This window comes from Falco biarmicus, chromosome 9 (genome assembly GCF_023638135.1).
Source record: "Falco biarmicus isolate bFalBia1 chromosome 9, bFalBia1.pri, whole genome shotgun sequence".
NCBI classification, from domain to species: Eukaryota; Metazoa; Chordata; class Aves; order Falconiformes; family Falconidae; genus Falco; species Falco biarmicus.
Window position 1 is genome coordinate 16,993,707 of NC_079296.1, and position 21,246 is coordinate 17,014,952.

Below are 21,246 nucleotides of genomic sequence, written 5' to 3' on the forward strand. Positions count from 1 at the left end.
AAGCACTTTACAAAGGAGCTGATGTATATCCTATACATGGGAGCTTGCCGGGCACAGCGCTTAGGCTGCCAGCTCTGGAGGGAAAGCTGTAGATGATTGATTTAACAGCATACTGCAGCCTAGGACCACTCAGGACACTTAACAGAGATTCGTAGAAGAATTTGGGCAGGGAGCACGTAACTAACGAAATTGGGATTTATTTACAGTTAAGGGGTAATTAATTCAGTGACACCAGATTTACCTTTTTGCAAAAGGAAAATCTTTCAGACATCTGCGATGACCACACCTAGCCAAGAGGATGCTGCTTTTATGCTTCAGCTGGAAGAAACAGAAGATTCCCCGAGTCCAAGCTGTTGTGCATCTACTCGTAAGAGCTGTGCAGCTGGGGTGCTCTGTGTACTGCACTTGACTCTCTGTACACCTCTGATGTGGGGCCACTTGTGCCTCTGCAGAACAATTGCTGTAAATAAACAGACCCAAATTCCAGAAGCCCTAATTATGTATAACAACGGATCCATTCAGCTGACTGCAGGATTGAGGGACACAAACACTACATTGCATTTACTACAGTGAATGGCATTCTATAAATACGATCAATTAGATCATCTAAACAACATCCAGCAGCTTCTCTTGCATGATTTTGTATAACAAAGACTACAAAGGCTGTCTTCACCTCTGTCACACACTCTCAAACAGCGAACTAGTGAATAAGAGGAAGTTGCATTAAGTAGAAATACTGATTACAGATTGACTAGTGTCACAGAGTTCAAATCCTAAATGCTCCACAAAAATGAGGGTAGAGAGAAGAATCTGACCTATAAACCAGATACTTTAATGGTGCAGACCACCTTATAACATCCCAGCCACTCCTGAGATTCCTAGTTGTGTAAGGCAGAGGAATTGCACAGGCATTAATGAGTACTCAGTTTGGCAACCACAATGAACTTTTTTAATTGTGACCTCTGCTTGCACTACCTGTTTTGAAGCTCTGCACAAACACTCACTAAGCAACAGCTAACACTTTTCAGGATATATAGGTGATTTTCCTCTGCTCTGCCCTGCTGAGGCCGCCCCTGGAGTGCTGGGTCCATACTGGGCTCCCCAGTTCAAGAGAGACAGGGAGCTACTGGAAAGGGTCCAGCACAGGCTGTGAAGATGATGAGGGACCGGAGCATCTCCCTGAGGAGGAAAGGCTGAGGTCGCTGGGCCTTTTAGCCTGGAGAAGAGAAGACTGAGGGGGGATCCTATCGATGCCTACAAATATCCCAGGAGCTGGTGTCAGGAGGACGGGGCCAGACCCTTCCCAGTGGTGCCCAGGGACAGGACAAGGGGCAGCGGGCACCAACTGCAACACGGGAAGTTCCATTGGAACCTGAGGAAGAACTTTCCGACTCTGGGGGTGACGGAGTGCTGGAACAGGCTGCACAGAGAGGCTGCAGGGTCTCCTTCTCTGGAGACATCCAAACCCGCCTGGACGTGACTGTGCAGCCTGCTGGAGGAGAGCTGCTTCAGCAGGGCCTGGGCGATGTGATCTCCAGAGGTGCCCTCCCACCCTGAGATTTTATGCAGAGATGGAAGTTGAGGGCCTCTATTCTATGCAGCATCTGAAATGAGCTTAGCTGGCACAGTATAACAAGTCTTACAGCTCTCTTTTTTGATTTTTAGAATAAGCAAAACCAGTTTGAGAGTTGGTCTCGTTTACACACAACCACAGTGACCTCCAGGGAACCACATAAAGCTAAGCCTAGCCAATGCATATGGGGAGCCAGGCACGCAACACTTCTAACACACCTTTGACAAGCCTACAGATGCAAGATGAAGTTAAGACGGGGTCATCCTCCTCAGCCTTTGCCAACCTGGAGGCATTCCTACACTAGAAAAACTGCCAGGAAACTGATTTATCTACTGGAGTATCAGGCACAAAAGGGTCCCAGCAAAACTCAGAAGGCTGGTCACCATCACATGCCCAAGGCCAGACAGCAAACCCATGCCTGCCAGAGAATTCAGGCTGGAGCGCTGGCTTGCTAGCCTGGTTGGGCTGTGCTGCCTCTAAAGTCACCTACACACCAGAATGAAGAATACAGCGACTGCTCCTCTACTCAGTACTGAAAATGCTCCAAGAAAACTGAGCTGCTGGGTTAGGCAACACACTGACATGCAAAGTGTCTCCAGAAATAGCAGAAAGTTACATCCCAGAAGCCAGTCCTCATCTTCACTTCCCTCTGACTCCTCCAGCCTCAGGTGACCAAATTCACATATTGGTGAGAGTTCCACATCCATTCTCATCACTTTCATTTTAGCAACTGTCTCAGAATCAGCATTCAGGAATTGCTTTCAATCCCTCCTTCCCATAAAAATAGTCAGGAGGAAGATCCAGTCACCAGGATAAAGAGGCAAGGACCTGCCCATTTCCCTACACAGAAGCACAAACCCAGGTAATGACGACCTTGATAACTCCTCTCTTTTCAAGCGTTAACTGGAAATACCCATCCAAATGAAAGAAACAATCTAAAAATCAGCATATGCTGACCCAAAAGACCTTCCCACTCAGGGCACGTTAGCATTGGCCAGTGCCATGGAAAGCCCCGGGAGTTCAGCCCACAGCAGCTCTAAAAGGGCTAGCTTTGATAACTGTGACAAAAAAACAGACTGGTGTCCTTACCTTGATTCAGGCTTTTCAGTTAATGGTGCCATTTTCTTAGTCCCTTGATTTTACTCCATAAGAGGCACGAAAGAGTTAAGGAAACCTTTCACTGAGTTGCCCTGCCACTTGGCTGCTGAGGTGTAACAAATTTGTGGAGGCATCTCTTTCTCTCTGGCACCCTTAAATACTTTGCTCCTCCTACTGCTGTGCTTTAATTAGCCAGTTGGTACTTAGTCACCCCATGCTGTCACTAGGCTTGCTCACCATCAGCCACCCCCACCCAGCCTGCCACTGTCATCACCAAAGACACTGACTCTTCCTGCAGCTCTGGAGCTGGGAAAAGGAAAGAGGAAGTTTGGCGGTGACACTCCACAGTAGCACAGATATGGGATGCATTTCAGAAGGGAAGTGACAGGCAGACTTTGAAGACATATTAAAGGATGGGGAAAATACTTGAAAAAGCACTTTTTTCCCTTCCCCCCCCATTAAATTAGGCAGCATCTGCTTGTCAAGGAAGGAATATTTTCATTAGCGCAGGACATGGCAGATCCTATTTCAATGGGCAGGAGCTGAAGGGGCAGCTAAAGTTTCTGCACTTGGCAGCAGAGATTTGTAGCATAAATACCTGTCATGACACAATGGGAAACTAAATGTTTGCATGGCTATTACATATTACATACCAACCCCATGGGCATCCTAAGAGACATCAATGGAGCTTTCAGCCACAAGATGTACTAGGGTGCCCCTGGAGCAGGGTGTCCCCACCACAGTGCAGCCTGGCTTCCCTTCAGACAGCCTGAGACCTGCGCTGGAGTGGAGGTGGTGCCAGCTTTTAGGAAAGCGAGGGTATACTCACATGTCCCCGGGACGGGGCAGCCTGTTCAGTGAGGAAGGTGAGTAGCAGCACAGGATCACCCTTCCTTCCACAATGAATGTCTACGGAACAAAGGATTGGGACCAAGGCTTCCTGAAATCAGACCTTGGAGGCTGGTTCGTGCAAGACCAAGTGGCAGCTTAATAGCGGAAACAATTTGAAGGAGACTGTCAGGTCTCTTGGTCCTGTCCTTTGTCACCAGCCCACAGCAACCAGTGCACCAAGCACTGCTGGCTTTTGTGACCGACACTCCATAGTTTTCCTGTCTGCAGCCTGTCTCTGGATTTTGATTCCTCAAATACGCATGTACAGGCATTGATCTGCTGCCAAACTCAGACTGAAAAAATGTCCCGAAAATTATTGCAAGGCGAGCATCTCAGCATTCAAACCTAGACCTAGAAAGCAACACAGATGGCAAGAGTTGCTGATACAGAAGGGCACAGAGCAAAGGTTACTGGGTGGGTCAGCGCTCACCCTAACTTCAGATTCTTTAAGTAAAACGTTAGCAAAGGACACAGAGCAAAGGTCTCCAAATACCTACACATGGAAACCCATACTGATGCACTGTAAAATGCTGACTGAGGTTCTGCCAGCAGCACAAGCTCTCCTTTTTCCTCCCCAATACAACTTTTAGCATCCAAATACTCACTTCCCAACAAATGAAGCAAATAGGCACAATTCTGACTTGCTCTATTGGGCTAAGGGGCCTGAAAAGGTTGGAAAATGCTCCCCTATCTTACTTCATTTAAGACCAATCCCATACCTCAGGATAAGCATGCCACTGGTAGTTCTAATTAGAGCAAACAAAGGGCCCCCGAGTCTACATTTACTACCACATCCAAAAAAATGATGCTGGGGAGCTTGTACATGGGGTTTTGGTTTCATTTACCCCAGCAGATATCAGAAGGTATTTGCAAAATTTGGGTCTGGATCTAGCTTTAGACTCCAGCCCCTTTAAAAGTCAGGCATATTTAGTTTGGGTGAAGGAGGAAGAGGGTTATTTCAGACATATCAACAGTCAAAATAAAGAATGATGGAAAATAGCAGCTTTTGTACAGTCAGACCCTACTGTCCCTCTCCGAAAAAAACCAAACCCCAAAACCCCAAACCAAACAAAACCCACCTTGTTCTCAAAAACAAACCAGGAAAGCCAACAAAAAAGCCCACACTGTCCAAAGCAAGCTGTGCAGTCATCACCAGCTCCAGTTACTTGAAACATACTTGTTTATGCAACAGTACACAACAGGAGACCTCCCTCACCCCCGAAGATAAACTCCCTGATCTCCTTCAGGTCTGTTGTGGAGCCTCAATCACATGAGAGCACATTAGTTGGAACATCCTTGCTGTGTTGCAGGGGTTTATAAACAAGCCTCTGACAGTTTGTCTTCAGGTAATAAAAATGACCGTGATTAAAACATTGAGAGAGTAGAAACCATACTGTAAAAATAACAGTTAGTGAACGAAAGAATGGCACCTAGGGAGAGGCACGGTAGGGAAGGATCCAGGGGCTGGATCAGGTCCAAACTTAAGATAGGAAAGTTCAGATCGAGGACTTGGTCTGAAACACTTCTGGTCTTTGCAGGAACCAGCTCAGAGAACCTTCAAACCACTTGGCAAGGAGAGAGGAATTACTGCTACAGACAACTGCTTCAATGGAAAACGAAGTTTTCATGGAATTTGCTACTCTGCTTGGGTGAAGGGAGAACCGGGCAGCAAGCTTTGCATGGTCACACAGCTTGGCTGTTTCTAAAGTCAACCTTGAGTGCTGGATAAAAAGCTTTATGAAGTGTTGCTGGTTTACCATCAACCCACACTAATAGCATACTACGCATTGCAATTTCCCCCGCCCCTATTGCTGCACAATCACTGCTGTATTTTTCCCCCATAAAACCCACGTCTTCGTGAAAGACAGCACCACCATCACAGCTGAAGGGAACAGCAAAACTGGTAAAACAATCTGTACAACAAAAGGAAGTCTTTGGCATAAAAGGGGCAGATGCCAGTTCTAGGATGTTCTGGGCCACTGCTCCAGTACCCACTGGACGAGCCTACCCTCACCATGTCTGTTTTGCTACCGAAGTCAGAAACAAATCCTTTCCCTGGAAGGAGTGGGTTGTTCCAGTTATGAGCTACCCTGGAACGTCTGCTGCACAATCTATACAGTTTTTGTGTATTGATAAACGTCACGCAGCCATGCTAGTTCTTTATGCCACCCCAATATGCCGTGGGGCTTGGCTTTCCAGCCACCAGAAAAAGTCAGAAAGGTGCTGTGACACGCAGTTTAGAAAAGGAGGCACTTTTGATAGATCCAGGAGATGCTAAGCAAAAGTGTCTGAGCTTACTTGGTTCTGCAGATGGAGGAGGAAGGCAAGCAAACCTACACCACATTCGTGCTTTTAGTTCGGTGCCCTCTGAGGTTCTGGGGTTTGGATTGCAAAACAAAACTCAGCCAGAACAACAAGCTGCTGTTAGAGTTACACCCAGTACCACGAATGAGCACAAACTCATTCACTCATCATCCTCACCCTGCTGGGCTAGAGCTTCTACTTGGTTGCAGAAGAGCCACCCACGTTCTGGTTCAGATAGCTTTACCGCACCCTCCCTGCTGATCAGAGATGAGCCCTAGCTTGCCCCAGTGCTCCCAGCACCCAGGTCGGTCTCCCCTGGCATGCCTCAGACCTGAGCCTGAACTCTGCAGCTCAGTCCTCCCCAGCTTAAAGATCGGGGAGCCCACTGTCACCACAGAATGAAACAGAAAACCTGCCAGGCAGCTCAGGGCAACTGCACAAGGACTCAGGAAGCACGTACAGCTGAAGCTCCATGGCACAAAAGGGTTGAGACTGTCACCAGAGACGGAGCAAAACTCCTTGTAAAGATGTATACAGGCCTGTTTAAGAACTCTAGGTAAGCACTTAATCTGCCAGTAGGAGAAAGTCTGCAGGGCAGAAGGTAAGGCCTAGTAAGAAGCCCTTGTAACAGTAATGTGTGTATTAATCCAGTGAAAGCACATAACTTGCTAAGCATACAGCGAGAACAGCATTGGCTACAAGACAAACTGCAAGAATATTTTCTCAAAGAGCTGAGAAAAGCAAATGCATCATTTGGCTTCCTTGCTGAAGACTGAAGAACTCCCCCAGTGCCCCTCCTGGCTGTTGGAGATGGGGGTTATGCTGTAGGCTACTGATCCCTCATTTAAAACAGGAAGAAAAAAACCCAACTACCTGGTAGGATCACAGCTTACCAGCATCTGGGATCTACAGCATCTTAAGAGAGACTTCTGAGAGGCATGGCTCCCGCTGCGGTCTCTGCTGACTGGAGAACTCAGCAGGAGCTGGAAAGCACTACCTCATGCCAACACAAGCTGGGAGCGATCAGCTGTTTAGCAGTCACCTGAGTAGCAGTTTCTCCCTGCTCCTACTGATCTGCTGACCCATTTAAACTCTCATGCATAAAGAAAGTATAACCTTGCCCATCTACCTTGAACAGTTGCTGACCCTGGTCCAAGCTATTTTGTGGAATTCAGGACCTGCTAAATACAACACTGCAGGGGAAAATCCTAGGGCTCAGCTGTGTTCACAAAAGTCCTAAGGAAATTAATGGCAGCAACAGCATGCAATCAACAATACCAGCATCCTCACCTGCACATTAGCATCACCAGCCCTTTGCACCCTGTACCACCACCTACACTCCGGCAACATGGAAGCCAAACTTGCATGCTGTGACTTGTGCCATGTGTGCCAAACTTGGGCATGGGACACAAGGATTATGCTCAGTGATCATAAGAGTGGCAGAAGAACCCTGTCTCTGTTTCTGTACTACAGAAGACCATCGACAGCAGTTTGTATGGCCAGAGCCATCCAACCAGCACCTCACTCAATGAAAGGCACTTCTGGCTGTGAAGGTAACAGAATACAGCCCAATCAATATTAAAAGCTTTTGTAATGGCACTAGCCATTTGCCAGTGCTCTTAACCTTTGTGCTGTAGAGCTTAAATTAACCTTAAGGTGCAGCAAGGACAAAATCGTCTCCTATCTGACATGCAAGGAAGCTGATTTTTGCAAAAATTCTCTCATATTTCTTCAGACTCAAAATATTCAGATATTTGGCATAATCCCTGAGCCAGCGCCCAAGCTGACTGCCTCTTCCAATAACAGTGATTTGGTGGGTTGTTGAGGGTAAAAAAGGAGAGATAGCAGTGCAGTAAAGAAGGGAACTAGCAGAAGCAGCAAAGAAAATTCAGACTGTGCTCTCTTTCCATCTCGGTATTTTCCTGCAAATCTTTTCCCTGCACCTTAATTGCTAAAGACAAGTGAATGTCAAACCAGACTACCCACAGCTGATTCTCTGTTCTCCAGGAACAGAACTAAAAGCCAAAAGCAGCAACATGTCTTCCAGCAGACGAGCCTGGGCAGCCATGGAAATTAAGCCCCAGCAGTTCTGCCCAATGTACTTCCCATGTATGTCATTAGTAAGTGTCGAGATCCAGCCCAAAACACCAGGCTCAGGAGAAATTTGGATTTGCTTCTAATTTGGCCAGCTGGCTGGAATTATTCACCAGTTACATTTGTAACTATGAAAGCTAATGAGAGAGTAATCATATCTCACAGTTCACAGCCGAAAGTCATTGCCTTTGGGAGTTAATGAGGGTTTAAGTTCCCCCTTCTCATTGATGTCTCTCCCTCAAGCCGCGGCTGCCACAGGGTTTTGAAGGCCACACCAACTTTAAATCTGTCCTCCATGGGCAATGCTGAGTACCGGTGTATTGAGGGGAAATGTGCCTCAACCCCTTCAAGGAGACAAAGGCAAATGCTGCTCTTCCCCCATCCCCTCTCACCACACCAACATTTCTTGTCAGAGCAAAGCAACAGCAACTGGATGACTAAGTAATGATAATGACTGCTGCTCAGTGCACTGCTGTGCTCTGATTAGATTCTTCCTGGCTTCTAACCAAATTAAAAAAAAAAACCACTGACCATTTATAGAGGCAGGACTGGCCTATTAGCATCGGCACAGGGCTCAGTCAGGATGCTCCTGGGTCATTGTCTCTATCCAGAAAGTCCAGATCCTTCACTGTGGTGACTTCAAATGAAGTAAACAAAGACACTGCCTATCAGGCCATGAGCTGCTCCCACGACCCTGCATGTCAGAAGTTCCTTAGCCCAAAACCCACAGCTCAACAGACCTTGGGGATCCACCTCCGGAGGCCTGGGGGCGTTAAGTTTGCACAGCCTATACTAACTGCCCTGTACTGAACAGGCAGGAGCTATGAATCTATGAGCAGATTGGGAAGACATTAAGGAAAACATCTGAAACACACTGTCCCTTCCAGCATCTCTGCCTCAGCGATTCTCCATCTGTTCCCAAAAGTTCAATGGAAAAAATGAAAACTCCATCTTCCCACTTTCTAAAACTGACTCTCACTGTTACTGCTCTGGTTTCTGGCACAGAGCTGCACCACTTAAACCTCTTTTATAGTATAAGATGAGCAGAGCCAGCACAGAGCTGGTGTGACCAGCTGACTGGAGCAAAATGACATTCTGGGCAATGCCTTCCTCTAGAAGGCATCCTGCTCTGCCCCCAGGGGAAGCGGCAAAAGGACTCTGCACCTTGCAGCAGCCTGTCCGAGTACCTTTCAGCGTTCCCTTGAACCGAACTGAATAAGGCAGCAGCTGTTGACCAGCGGGCCCTGGGAAATCTGGCCATCAGTGAGAACAGCAACTCTCCAGCAATCTCTGCAACAGTGCTCTGCGTGCACTAAGTGCAGTTTTTCTCCTTTGTGGGAGAAACAATTACAGAGCCTTGGACCTACCTGTAGCATTTTCTGCACTTTGCCTTCCCCGCCGTGACAGCAAAAGAGATAGTCAGGATTTCCCCACTGTGTTTTCATAGACTTTATTTTGTTTTCTGGTGTATTGGCTAGATACTGCCCCCCATGCCTTTGGTCCAGCCTGTCAGGCCTGGAACTGGTTTCTCTCCACCAAGTGCTAGATGCCTGGACTAAAGGTCTGACATGAAGAGCTGACCTGCAGCATACACTGCAGATCACATTGAAAACCAATACAATGCCTTCTTGCTGGGACTACTGTGTTTTATCTAACACATCCATGGTTTGCCACAAAAATAGAACTTGGAGCTTGATCCTCTTCCAAGAACTAGAGCTTTTGACTGGCTCACCTACCAAAAAAACTCATGTAATACAGTGGTGCTCTCCCCAACATGTAGCCTTCTGCTGCACAACCCAGGTAGGCTGCTGCCAGGAAGAAAATATCCTTCATTGCAAGCGATGGGAGATAGATGCCATTTTGGTGACCCAAGTCAGGATGAGGTCTCCCAGTGATGTACTCCTTCCCCACCCCTTCGGGATACTCACACCAGTCAGCTAGCTGAACTATTCAGGCCCAGCTCAGAAGGACAGGATCCTCTGGCAGCAACTTCCACTCTGTTGTCTCTTCACATGCAGCTGCTATGTAACAGCACATACCTACAAAAGAGCAAGAAAACGCTAGTAGTGCCACTGGTCCTGCTGTCCAACACAGTTACTGAGAGAGCTGTACCAAAGCAATCAGCCGTTCACAGAAATAACGTTACTTTTAGACGAAGCAATGCCCTTCGCTTACCATGCAAGAAGCATAGTTAGTATGAACAGCAGTCTGACCAGACCCGCATCCTAGCATCCCCGATGTGAGAACTGGCCGTTACGGTTGTCTCCAGGGAAGGCTGAAACCACATCCGTTTTCCTGCCTTTCTGCTAGAGATTCCCCGCCAAGCAGCAAGGCCAGCTGAACAGCACACCTCCCTACAACCTACAGTCTGGTCACTAATGTCAATGATTGCTGATTTCAGCTTAATTTAGTATTTTGATTAGTATTAGGTTTGCAAAAAGCAGAAAAAAAGAAGCAAATACAGATCTTATGCAGCTATCCCTGATGCACAAACAGACTAGTGCTATGCAGAGCCTGGGCTGGGAGCCAGGGGCAGCAACCACCACAAAACGTAACTTCCTCGTGACCTGGAATCAAAACTCTTAGAAGGAAGGGCAGGTAGTAGGCATGTACCAAGAAACATACATCAGGTTGTCCTTGGACAAATTCCTTGGTTAGGGTACATGGCTAGACAGCCAGCCACAAAGGCAGAATCCAGAGAGAGCAATTTTTTTTATTTTTTTTTTTTTTTGCATTCATTGACGGTTACTAAACATGATGATTTAACTCAATATTAAGTCCAAAGGTTAACAGTCCGATATTAAGTCTAAAGGGTTAGATTTGACATTGCTTTGCTAGATGGCTGTGCAGCTTTATTGTTTCATTCAATAGCATTAACAGCAGCCTGGCTTCAGTGAGATGTCTTTGGTGTTTGATTTATAAGGTACGTATTAACACTCCTCAACTTTAATCATGTCATTTATCAGGCTGAACTAGCGAGCCGGTCACCCTAAGCTTCTTCCACACTGAGTGGAGAAAGGGGTTCTTCCAGAGGGCAACCCAGCCTCTCCCTAATACTGCCTTCCTCGTACTTCTCTGTATTCAACAACTTCACAAAGAACTTGAGGAGACGACCTAGCAAGGTTTTGCACCTACGCTGGATGACTGAACAAACCCTCGTGTGTGTTTTCCTTAAGCTCTGAGGGGAGTGGAGTCACATTCCCCTCAACAAGCACCACGAGACCAGAACCTCCAAGGGCCCGGTACCACAAGTCTGTCAGCCAATAAGCCCCACCAGGTAGATGTCCTCATGACAGTGCAGGTGGGGCATAAACACCACACGGAGAAAACAGAAGGTGATGCTCAAAGGTAAAAACTCTGATAGAGGATCAGGGACCTGCCTGGGAGCCACCACGGGACGTGCTCACAGAGCTCCAATAATGCAATGCTTTTACAAGCCTCCAGACTTCTTGCAAGACCTGCTAACAACCCAGACAACGAGCCTAGAAGAACCAGGCTAGTTTTTCAATAAAACTGCAACAGTCCTAGGAAAACACAAAGTTGCAACAAATTAGAGTTTTCTGTCTAGGACGGTCTAGTAGTTTGTCTGTCTCCAACAAGTAGGAAGGGATCAGTGAAAGGACACCCATTAGAAAGGTTTGTTGATAGTACCAGCCAGAAAATTTCCTGTAAAGTTGTCCGGAGTACGCACTAAGAGAGAGTTAATGTTCCAGCGACAAGGTCAAGCCCTGGTTTCGCTGCAGCACAAGGAGCTGCCCTGGCATTAACTGCAGTTTCTTTGCTTTCCCAACCTGCCCTGTCCTTGTGAGTGGGCAAAAGGCAGAAGCTGGCCAGAGTCCCAGCTACCAAAAGCTGCCCAAAGCACAGAACTCATTACTTATCACAAGGACTAAGAGTTAGGCTGAGAGGGGGAGGAGAGAGTAAATGACAGAAAAAGCAACTGATAGGAACTCCTCTGGTGCCGAGAGCTGTTGCAGCTAGGGCTCTAACCTGGCACTGAGCCGGGGAGCGCAGCAGGACACGGAATATGAATACAGGTTACGGCTGGTCTGTGCCCCAATCTAGACGAGACAGCTAAACATTCAAACATTCCCCTTGGAAATATGCCCTATGCTAGCTCCTGGAGGACCATAAAAAGCTATTTCTGTTGAAAAATCAATGCAGGATTCACAGAAGAATTCAGTTCGGACAAATTCTACACCCACTGCTGTTAGTGACAAAATGTCCCTTCCTGCCGGTGGCAGCAGAATTAGGGCAGCTGACAGTGTCAGAGAGGAAGGACACTGCCAAAAAGTTTTCAATGTTTTTTTAATTTTAATTGTTAGTCTTCAGTTGTGTTCTGGCTTTATCTGCTGCTGAGAGTTTGATTTCCACTGCAACAGGAAAGTCTGCAGAAGGAGGTTCCACTGAATGATGCAAAAGGTACTTGGAGGCTTCCTGCCCAAGCAGCCTGCACCGCCCCGACAGCGACCCAACTGCTCAGCCAGCTACAAAAAGCAGCATAAAACTGGACCAGTGCTCCTACCCAGAGACTTTGAATGAATGCAGCGGCGTAACAGGTGAGTGGCTTGGCTGGTTTGTTTGTTTTTAAGTAGGGGTTTCCCTAACTAAACACTCCTTGAGTTCAGAGTGCTCAGATCATCAGTCAAATCAATCCCTGTGGCTTAGGGCAAACTGCAGTTTGTGTAGTTCTGATGCATCCAAGTTACAGCCTCAGTCTGTCCCCACATGCAAACCTGCTGTAAGGGGCTTTTCAGAGTGACACAGGAAGGGACTAGCAGGAACAAGATAGGGATGAGCCTCAAGTACAAAAGTACCAAGGTCCCCATTTTTACATGTGTTTCTGGCTGCCCTGTTCACACAGCAGGCTGAGGCAGTGGCTGACAACACGATGGTAGTGCAGAATCAAGCTGTCCGGCTCCTTCTCCCTTTCTCAGATCAACAGCCAGTAACCTGGCACTTCTTAAAAGGGTTGGACACAGGCCACGTTCAAACCGCATCCCCATGGAGAAAGGAATGCTGCCAAAAGCAAAAAGGAGAGGTGAGAAACTGGAGAAAATTCCTTGTCACAGGCAGTGGCCAGGGATGATCCAGCAAGAAAAGTCACTGCGTACATCTGTGAGCCCTGGTAATGACACCTAGTCACAGCTAACCCACTGTAGACATGGACATCAGCTCAGCACGCTGCTATTCTCGCATTAATTTTCCACACTTCACAGCTTGATCTCACACACAACCCAGCAGACAGCACAGCTTCCAGTGCCTCCACAGGCAGCAATGGAAAACACTGTCCAAGCGATCTCACACCTGAACACGATGGGAGGGCAGCGCACACACACACAGCCTCAAGCTCAAGAACTGGAGGTGCCAAGCAAAAGAAACATAGGAGTTTCATATTGTTTTTATGGTAAAAAGAGCAAGGGGCTGACCCTGCTTGACTTCATCATGTTGTTTGTACAGCGCCCTGCGTTTGGGCACCGAGCTGCAAAATCAAAGTAAGCACAATGGCAATGAAAACATAATCAAACACATCAGTGTGGGGTCAGCTTTGCAATGGAAAAGCAAAGGGTTAGAAAGGAAAAAAACCAACCAATAATACTCAGACCTAAAGGCCATTTAGAAAACAACAACTTTAAGCAGCTCTGTAAGACTAGCAGGATAAAAATATTATTATTTTGCCATTGTCCGCATAAGAACAGACAGCCCCTTTTCCCAAGGAGCTTAAATGGATGAGACAGATGAAGGGCAAACAGATGCATGGATGAGAAGTGATTTGACCTGATCACACAACACCAGGATCAGTGCCAGGAACAAACTGTGGCTCCTGTTTTCCTAGCACAATGCTCTTTTCACTGGTCTATACTGCCTCTAAGGCTGGAAATTGACACCCATCTTTTGAAGGTGTTCCCACTGAAAACTGCTTGTCACCATCCCACCTGCTGGAAGTTACTACTCCCTGCATGGCACTGGTAGCAGAAGTGTCCATGTGAGCACTCCAGAATCCACAGAAGGCTGAATCCACCAAGCTAAACTGAACAACCAGTGGAGATAAATGAAGCTCATTATTTTCTCAATGCTGATCAGACAGTGCTCACATGCACCCTTCAGCTGGCAAAGCTCTAAGTGAAGTCAACCATCAGTATCGGTACAGCAATAAGCAGCAGTGTGGAAGGCAGGACAAGGCTTCCCTGTCTTCAGCCCGGGCAACTGTTTGCTAAGTTGATGCTTGCCTTTGGTCCCAGATATGGTTGTGTTCTTCCACTCTGGAATTTGTAAGACTTGTGATTCAGATAAGAGGAGCTATCAATGGATCTTTTACAAATGTCTTCTCTGAGCCACTCCATCTTGTGAGTTCTAGCTTACTAAGTACCAAATACAACAAAAAGCCATCTTCCACTAGCGCAGCAAAGATCAGACTCTGGTAACGTTTTTGGCAATTACAATTAATGATAATACTGAGAATCAGCCTGTCATTGATAATCCATATCTAATGTTATTGGCCTTTGGACAGCGTATTAGATTTTAACAAACCGTTTGTATGCTATATGGACTGCTTAGGGACAGATGGCCAGAGTTCAGCCTGTGTCCATGGTCTGGAATGACTCACAGAATATTGCTTTGGGCCAGCAGGGAGAGTGAAGACAAACGTGATGCTGTTGCTAATCTACACGCAAGGCCAAATCCTGCAAAAGCATGTGGTTCTCAGTGAAGTCAACAAAGCAGGCACAAGTACATTCCAGGGTAGATCCTGAGCTCTAAAAGCTGGTTTAGATTTTCTCCAATATAAAAATGAACTCTTCTCACCGACAAATCTTTCATCTTAGTGAGCTTATATAAGCTAGTGTCTTTCCCCACCCACTGCTCAACTAAGATGACCCGTATAGTATGCGATCTCCAAATGCAAATTCCTTACACGGACTACTTGGGTTCAGCTCTGTTGAGAAAACACTGCCAGCACATAAGAGATCAGCTCTAGCTGCCTTCTCAGAAGAGGCAACTCTTGGCTGCTGCTGAAATTCCTCTTGCAGGTTTGTTCAGCCCATGCCTGAAAGTCTGCTTTTACCAGCCCAACGAAATCAGCAAAATCCATTTCACCTCCTCCAACACAGTGCAGGCAACGCAGACCTTCATGGTGCAGGTAGCAGTGCTAGCTGGGAGCAACGCACCCCCTCTTTGCTCCAGTGTGGCTATCCTCCTGGTTGGGCATACCAGCAGGCAGCATACCAGCAGGTCGTTGCAGAGAAAAACTGCTCCAAAGCAGCTAATATATACCAGTAAGGTGTACGATAATGCAGCCTTCCCCCAAAACCTACATAGGCACACAGGAAGGTGGCGAGAACGGTTGGTGGCAGCTCTCAGTCTGACACGGAGTATAAGAACACATCTGCACACGAAGGGAGAAGAGAAGGGGATACCTGCAGAGGAGGTATCCTGGTTTCTCAATTCTTCTGCATCCCAGCTCAAAGCTGAGGACAGGAATAAACAGAAAACAAATATACACTGCAAAATCAAGGAACAAAGTCATGGTACATCTTCACGACAATCACAGAGAGCCAATCTTGTAGGTGAATATCGATACCCTCTTGGATTCAGTCTGTAAGGTGTAATTTCAGCAATGTGCAGTCGCTTACCCCTACAACCCATCAGTTACCTCTTGGAAGGGGAGTCAGGGGGAAGGTGTTACCAGCATGTAGAGCAGGGGTCCTCAAACTTTTTAAACAGGGAGCCAGCGCGCGGATTAAGTGGCAGGATGTCATCTGCGGCTGCTTGGTTTCCCCCCCCCCACCCAACCCCCAGCAGGGGGTGGTGGTGGTGGTTCTGTAAATACCAGGGGCCGGATTGAGGACCCTGGGGGGCCATATCCAGCCCACAGGCCGTAGGTTTGAGGACCCCTGATGTAGAGGGTGGACAGAAAGACCAGCACTGCAGCGATGCCAAAGCTCGGGGCACGTTCTCACTTGGTTGCCATTTTCCATTAGCTAATACTGTCAGCTCCCCAGAGGTGAGATACAACTTACCCCAGAGTAACACCGTCCAGATTCAGAGGTTACTCTCGACTGACCCCAACCTAAGTGAGATTAGAGTCAACCCCTCCCCTTCCCACCTCTTTCATCACCTCTATATTTAACCGCAGATTAACTCATTTCCTCTTTCCACATGTGAGATTAAAGTGCACCAAGCGCTGTCAGCTCAAGCAGAGCCTCAGTGCATCCTCATGGAAATCACCACTCAGTACATGTATTAAAGCATGTCAAGGAGGAGAATGAGTCACACGCTTCATACTCACAAAACCAAACACTTGCTTCTCAAGAAGTAAAACTGGCAGGCAGCCCAGGCCCCGGAATAGTAAGAGATACCTCCAATTCTAATCTTCCCCCGTCTGTTACATAAATCTTAAAGACATAAGGAGTGCCACTATTTACCAAAGTATCTGAATGAAATGTGGGTCAGTGACCAAGGCAAGGGGTCAAACACATAGTGGCTTGGCCTCCAGGCCCTGCGCTGATCACACTTCTCTAGGAGGAAACAATAGCCCCTCATTCCAGGGAGAGGGGAAAAATACCGCAACAAAATCTCACTGAGGTCACGCTCACCACGTTTGGTTCAAAAAGGCTGAGAACTATGAAAGTACCAAGGAAAAATAAGTCACCGCAGCAGGGAAGGAGGGAGAGAAAGAGAAGGCAATGCAGGATTTCTCCAGCCTGCGCGGCGTGGCTCACAAAGGACTTGTACAAGGATGAGACCACGGCAGTCGGTGGCTCTGCCCCTTGCACCCTCCCAGGGCATTTCAGGAAGGCGATGCAAGCAGGACAGTATTTTATTTCTACCTGAGCTCTCTGCAAATCACTTGGAGCCCTAAGGTGTAAGATCTTTATCACAGCTTGAGGCAAACACGAAGTGGCTGTAAATAAAGCTGGGGCTTTAAATCCAGCCACATGAGTTAACTTCACGGTGAATACCATTTTTCACAGCTAACAACTATGGTAATTAATTTTACCTCAATGAACATAGCAATGGTGAAGCATGCAAAACACAGAACAGGAGTAAGCTTCTCGTCTTAGATTTTGTATCAATAACCCTTTAAAGTGCAAGCACTTATTTTCCTCATCTCCCTAATGATAAAACCTCTCTTGTTCTAGCGCTTCAAGTGACAAAGCCTCCTTAATTTTCAGTGGCTGCAATAACGGGCCTCAGAATTTCTGCCAAGAATAATAGAGAATCAATGCGGACAACGAGCGGGGAAACACGCAGCAGAGCCACTGGCATTAGCTTCAGCAGAACAGCTGGAATAAGTTGTCAATTCCCCTCACTGTATCCTCCAACGGCACTGCCTGGCAAAGGGAGCTATTAAAGGAAACAAAATGCTTACGACAAGCTTCTGACACATCTCAAAAGCAATCGCTGCATCTCCACCATTATTCAAGAAAGCGCGGAACGACAAACAGATGGAAATGAGAAAAGGAACAGCGGCATGGCACACAGAGGGCTTGGCTGTAGCTTGCAGGAGCAGCAGAGCATGTCAGGCAGAGGTACCACTGCCAGAGCAGCATCCCCTGACTGACAGCAGCGCCGGCGCTGCCTGCGAGTGAAATCACAGTGCGCTGGCCAAAGGCAGGCACAACTGCTACAATTTGGTGCTGCTGTGTGTGTATCAAGGGAGATGATCGTGAACCAAAACGTAGAGAACAAAGAGTAAAGTGGCTGAATTATCCCATGAAAGGAAAGATCTATGCTGCAGGGATCAATAACCACCAAGGTGGTGGTGATTCTCTTTCAGCTCAGGCATTCCCAGAGGGTTGTAAATAGATTGTAATGATTTGCAAACATCTCCCATTCATTTAAGGGTACGTGTTGGGCTGAAAGTGTCTTGAAATCCTGTTTTCTGGCAGTATGAGGTCACTGTATAAAAGCTATGGCAAACATAGGGCACGTCTGAAAATCAATAGCAGGCTTCCAGTGATTTGAGAAACTGAAACGCTGAACAGATGGAAATGAGAAAAGGAACCATGCACTGCATGGGGTCACTGTCAGCTCACAGAAAAGCCAATACAGGCATACCACCCATGAGCCGCACAGTAACTGATGTGAAACACCCTTCTGCTTTCCCTGTACGTGGGCTCCATGTTGCGGAGAAACTGCAAGCGTGTCTCATGGCAGCAGGTCACACTGCCAGCTTCTGTCCCTGTCCATGCGTGCATGTGCTTACACACACACACGTGTTTGCATACGTGCCCATTTTATTATTCCACTGAGACTTTAAAAATTGAGTTCTTCTTCTCTTTGTTGCTCTTTTAATTCAGAAATTAGTCAGGCCCAGAAAACATGATCTGTTCTTGGCAAAACAGAGGACGAACGCTAAGGCTCTCGAGCAGGACTACAGGAAAAGTGAAAGGGTTCCTGTTCTGAAAGCCAAATTCATGTTTCATACTTTCTTAAACCTCATGTTGTTCTGATGTCTTTATACACAACAGAAGAAAAGACAATTGATTGTAATCACCATGAGAAGAATTCTCCTGAGATTCCCTTTCAACTCTGTACCTCGTGTCTGAACACTGCAAGCGACAAAGCAGCTGGCAAAGTTACGTCAGGTATGACTGTGGTTACACTAATAGTAAGGCATCCTTAAAGTAGGTGAAAACAACCTACTACAAAACACCTCCTGCTTAGGCGGCCATTCCAGGAGTCTAAAACCGATTACAGAGCAGCTCTCAGAAGGTCAGAGCCTGGGCCAGAGCACACCGGGTTACAGCTCCTGCGCTGCAGGGTGCTGCTAAGGGATGCTGAGTGGGGAACACAGGAGGCAGTTTCAAGGCTGCAGTGGCTGCTGCTGGACGGGGCAGCACTCTGCCTATGGTGGTAGAGCCCCACAAATAGGATTTCAGACAATTCCTGTTTGCCTTAAGCACAGGAAGGGAGTAATGGCAGTAACAGCCCTGGAGCAGGTATATGGAAGCTGTTAAAAGTCATGGGGAGCACATAATTACCTGGATTGGGATTCATAATGCTCCAGGCAACAGCCATAGAAGAATCAGGCAGACTCTCGGAGCAGCCGCCCAGAAAATCTGACTTGTTAACCAACGTATAATTAAATAATACTGAAGAACCCTGTAAGATTAGACAACTGAATCTAATCAATGCTTAAGAGACTAAAAATGGCAAACATATACTGAGGTTACAAGAAAAGATTAGAGGAATATTTAGTTGGTAAAGATGGAAGCAAAGAAGAAAAGCTGATTGATTTCAGGCTGGGAGTGAAGCGATGAATGAATAATTGTGAAGTGAGATTGGGATGTGCTGATTTATCCTGCTCCACGCTATAAAAAGGCAGTAAATGTAATAGATGTTCTTTTATAAAAATAATTTTTAAAAGGTGGCATAAAATCAGCCCAAGGAATTTATTACCACAGGGCAAGGAGGGAATACTGTAGGGAAATAGCTTTACGAGTTTTCAAAAAGGATTAGACAATTATATCAACATAAATAATACCTACAGCAACATGAAGAGTTACAAGAACAATCAGCCCAAAGGCACCTCTCGCCCATTTGCAGCCCCATATTTGTGCCTTCAGGCAGGGTCTGCCCTTTCTGAGACACTGTCGGAATTACAAAGGCTGTAAAATTCCTATTTGGCCCTTACATGGGCTTGTGTGTAATGGGTGCACAAACCACGGGGAGCACTGGGTCAAGCTCTCAAAAAGTTTTGGATTGCACAGATAGCAGTGAGCAAGCCTTCAGTTTTGCCTGGTACGACAACTGGTATTTCTATTCCTCTAATGAGCTGGAAAGCTAACGAGCACAGCAGCATGTTACTTGCTTCAGCTCAAGAGTCCTTCTTCCTCTAAAGTCTGCCCCAGCTGTGACTCAGCCTGCTCCTATGAATGAAGACAAGCACCAAAAGACCTCCATCTTTGGTCTTCATACTCAGACCACCACAAAATGCACAAAATTTGACAGAGATGCTGTTCTCATAAAAGCCACCCTGTCTTCAACAAAGGCCTGGTGCTGAAATATGGCTGAGATTTTTAACATCCACTGTTCCAGTAACTGAAATAGTTCCAAAATGTCACTGCAAAAACACTGAAGTCTTCTCACATAGCTCTAGTCAAGTAATAACATTCAGTCTTTAACAAAAAATTTCCCGGGGAATTCTTGAAGCTTAAACCCATCCAGAATCACCCACAATCACTTAAAGAGCTGCTCAAAACTATATAAAATCTCCCAGTCAGTTAAGAATGGGCACAGCACAAAGTGCCACCTCCCAGTTTGATACACCCTTGGGTGCTGCACATTTAGTATGGTGCTGTCAGCTGTTACAATGTGTGATGTTTTCATAAAGCCTCACCTGATGGGAACAAAAGATTGCATGAGAATCTCAGCTTTCATCTAAAAGAAATAAAAAAACAACCCCAAAATAAAAACAGGGAGTTACTGACAGTCATGGTGAAGAGAAAAACTTGAAGAACCAGAAAGGATGAGAACCACAAGACAAATAAAGGTCATTTTAATGTATATTCTTATGTAACAAACAAAACCCCCTCATGAGTCTTTATATGAGATTGCTTCATTGGGGTGGGGAGGGGGGACGACCACACACGATGGGGATGACAGAACCCACATGCTGAGTCAGGAACATCTGAAGTAGCAATACCATGAACATACAACATCTGATTTGCCACCATCCTCCGGGCATCCTCTCTTGGGAAACACAGATCCTATTTTGACACAAAGGCCTACAGTATCAAAGGACAAGGGAGGGGAGAGTCATAACATAAGAAGCTGAAATGCTGCCAAGCAGAATGATTCTCTAAATACTTGGTGACATTTCTCAGGGGCCACTGCCTCCCTTTGATCATCACAGGAGCGCTCTGGGTGCTGGGGGCAGGATGATGCTGTGCTTGGTCAAGGATCCCCCAGCAGCACTCAGTCACTTCTGCCTGGAGCAGCAAACGCCTGGGACTGCTGCCACCTCCTGCCAGGTGTCCAGTGGGGCTAGGAAGAGCCAAACCTGAATGAAACCAGAGGTTTTCTGCAGTTTCTTAGTGCTGAAGACTAGCGTGTCCAGTAATCCCAGAAGCTCAAGAGTAGGGGAGAGCTGAACCTTGCAGAAGACACCGCTTTCCCATCTGTCTTCCATGAACGTGTTTGCTGGGAAGTTCTGTCCTCCCCTGCGGGAGGATGTGCCTGGGTCAGCCAGGACTTGAGAAATGGGAGTGAGGTGTCAAGCTCAGCAAGAAGAGGCATAAGAAGCAGTGGCTCTCCTTGGGTCCAGCTCCTTTCACAGTTTA

The 21,246-nt window shown here is 46.8% G+C and overlaps 1 protein-coding gene across 14 annotated transcripts in view; it reads right to left on the bottom strand.

The window, feature by feature from the left end:
• SORBS1 (sorbin and SH3 domain containing 1) overlaps positions 1-21,246 on the bottom strand; it is a 179,845-nt gene that overhangs the window by 78,119 nt on the left and 80,480 nt on the right. For 4 of the 14 annotated variants that reach the window (XM_056350927.1, XM_056350934.1, XM_056350925.1 and 1 more), the window contains one exon: positions 9,889-9,999. The exons of 7 other annotated variants lie outside the window; for them this stretch is intronic. Coding sequence is in view for 2 of the 7 variants with exons in the window: in XM_056350924.1 (XP_056206899.1) it covers positions 2,663-2,694 (32 nt within the window). In the remaining 5 variants the exon portion in view is untranslated. Of the gene's footprint in view, positions 1-2,662; positions 2,892-9,888; positions 10,000-21,246 lie in introns of those variants that run through there. 3 more of the 14 variants (XM_056350928.1, XM_056350924.1, XM_056350933.1) reach the window with 3 other exon arrangements.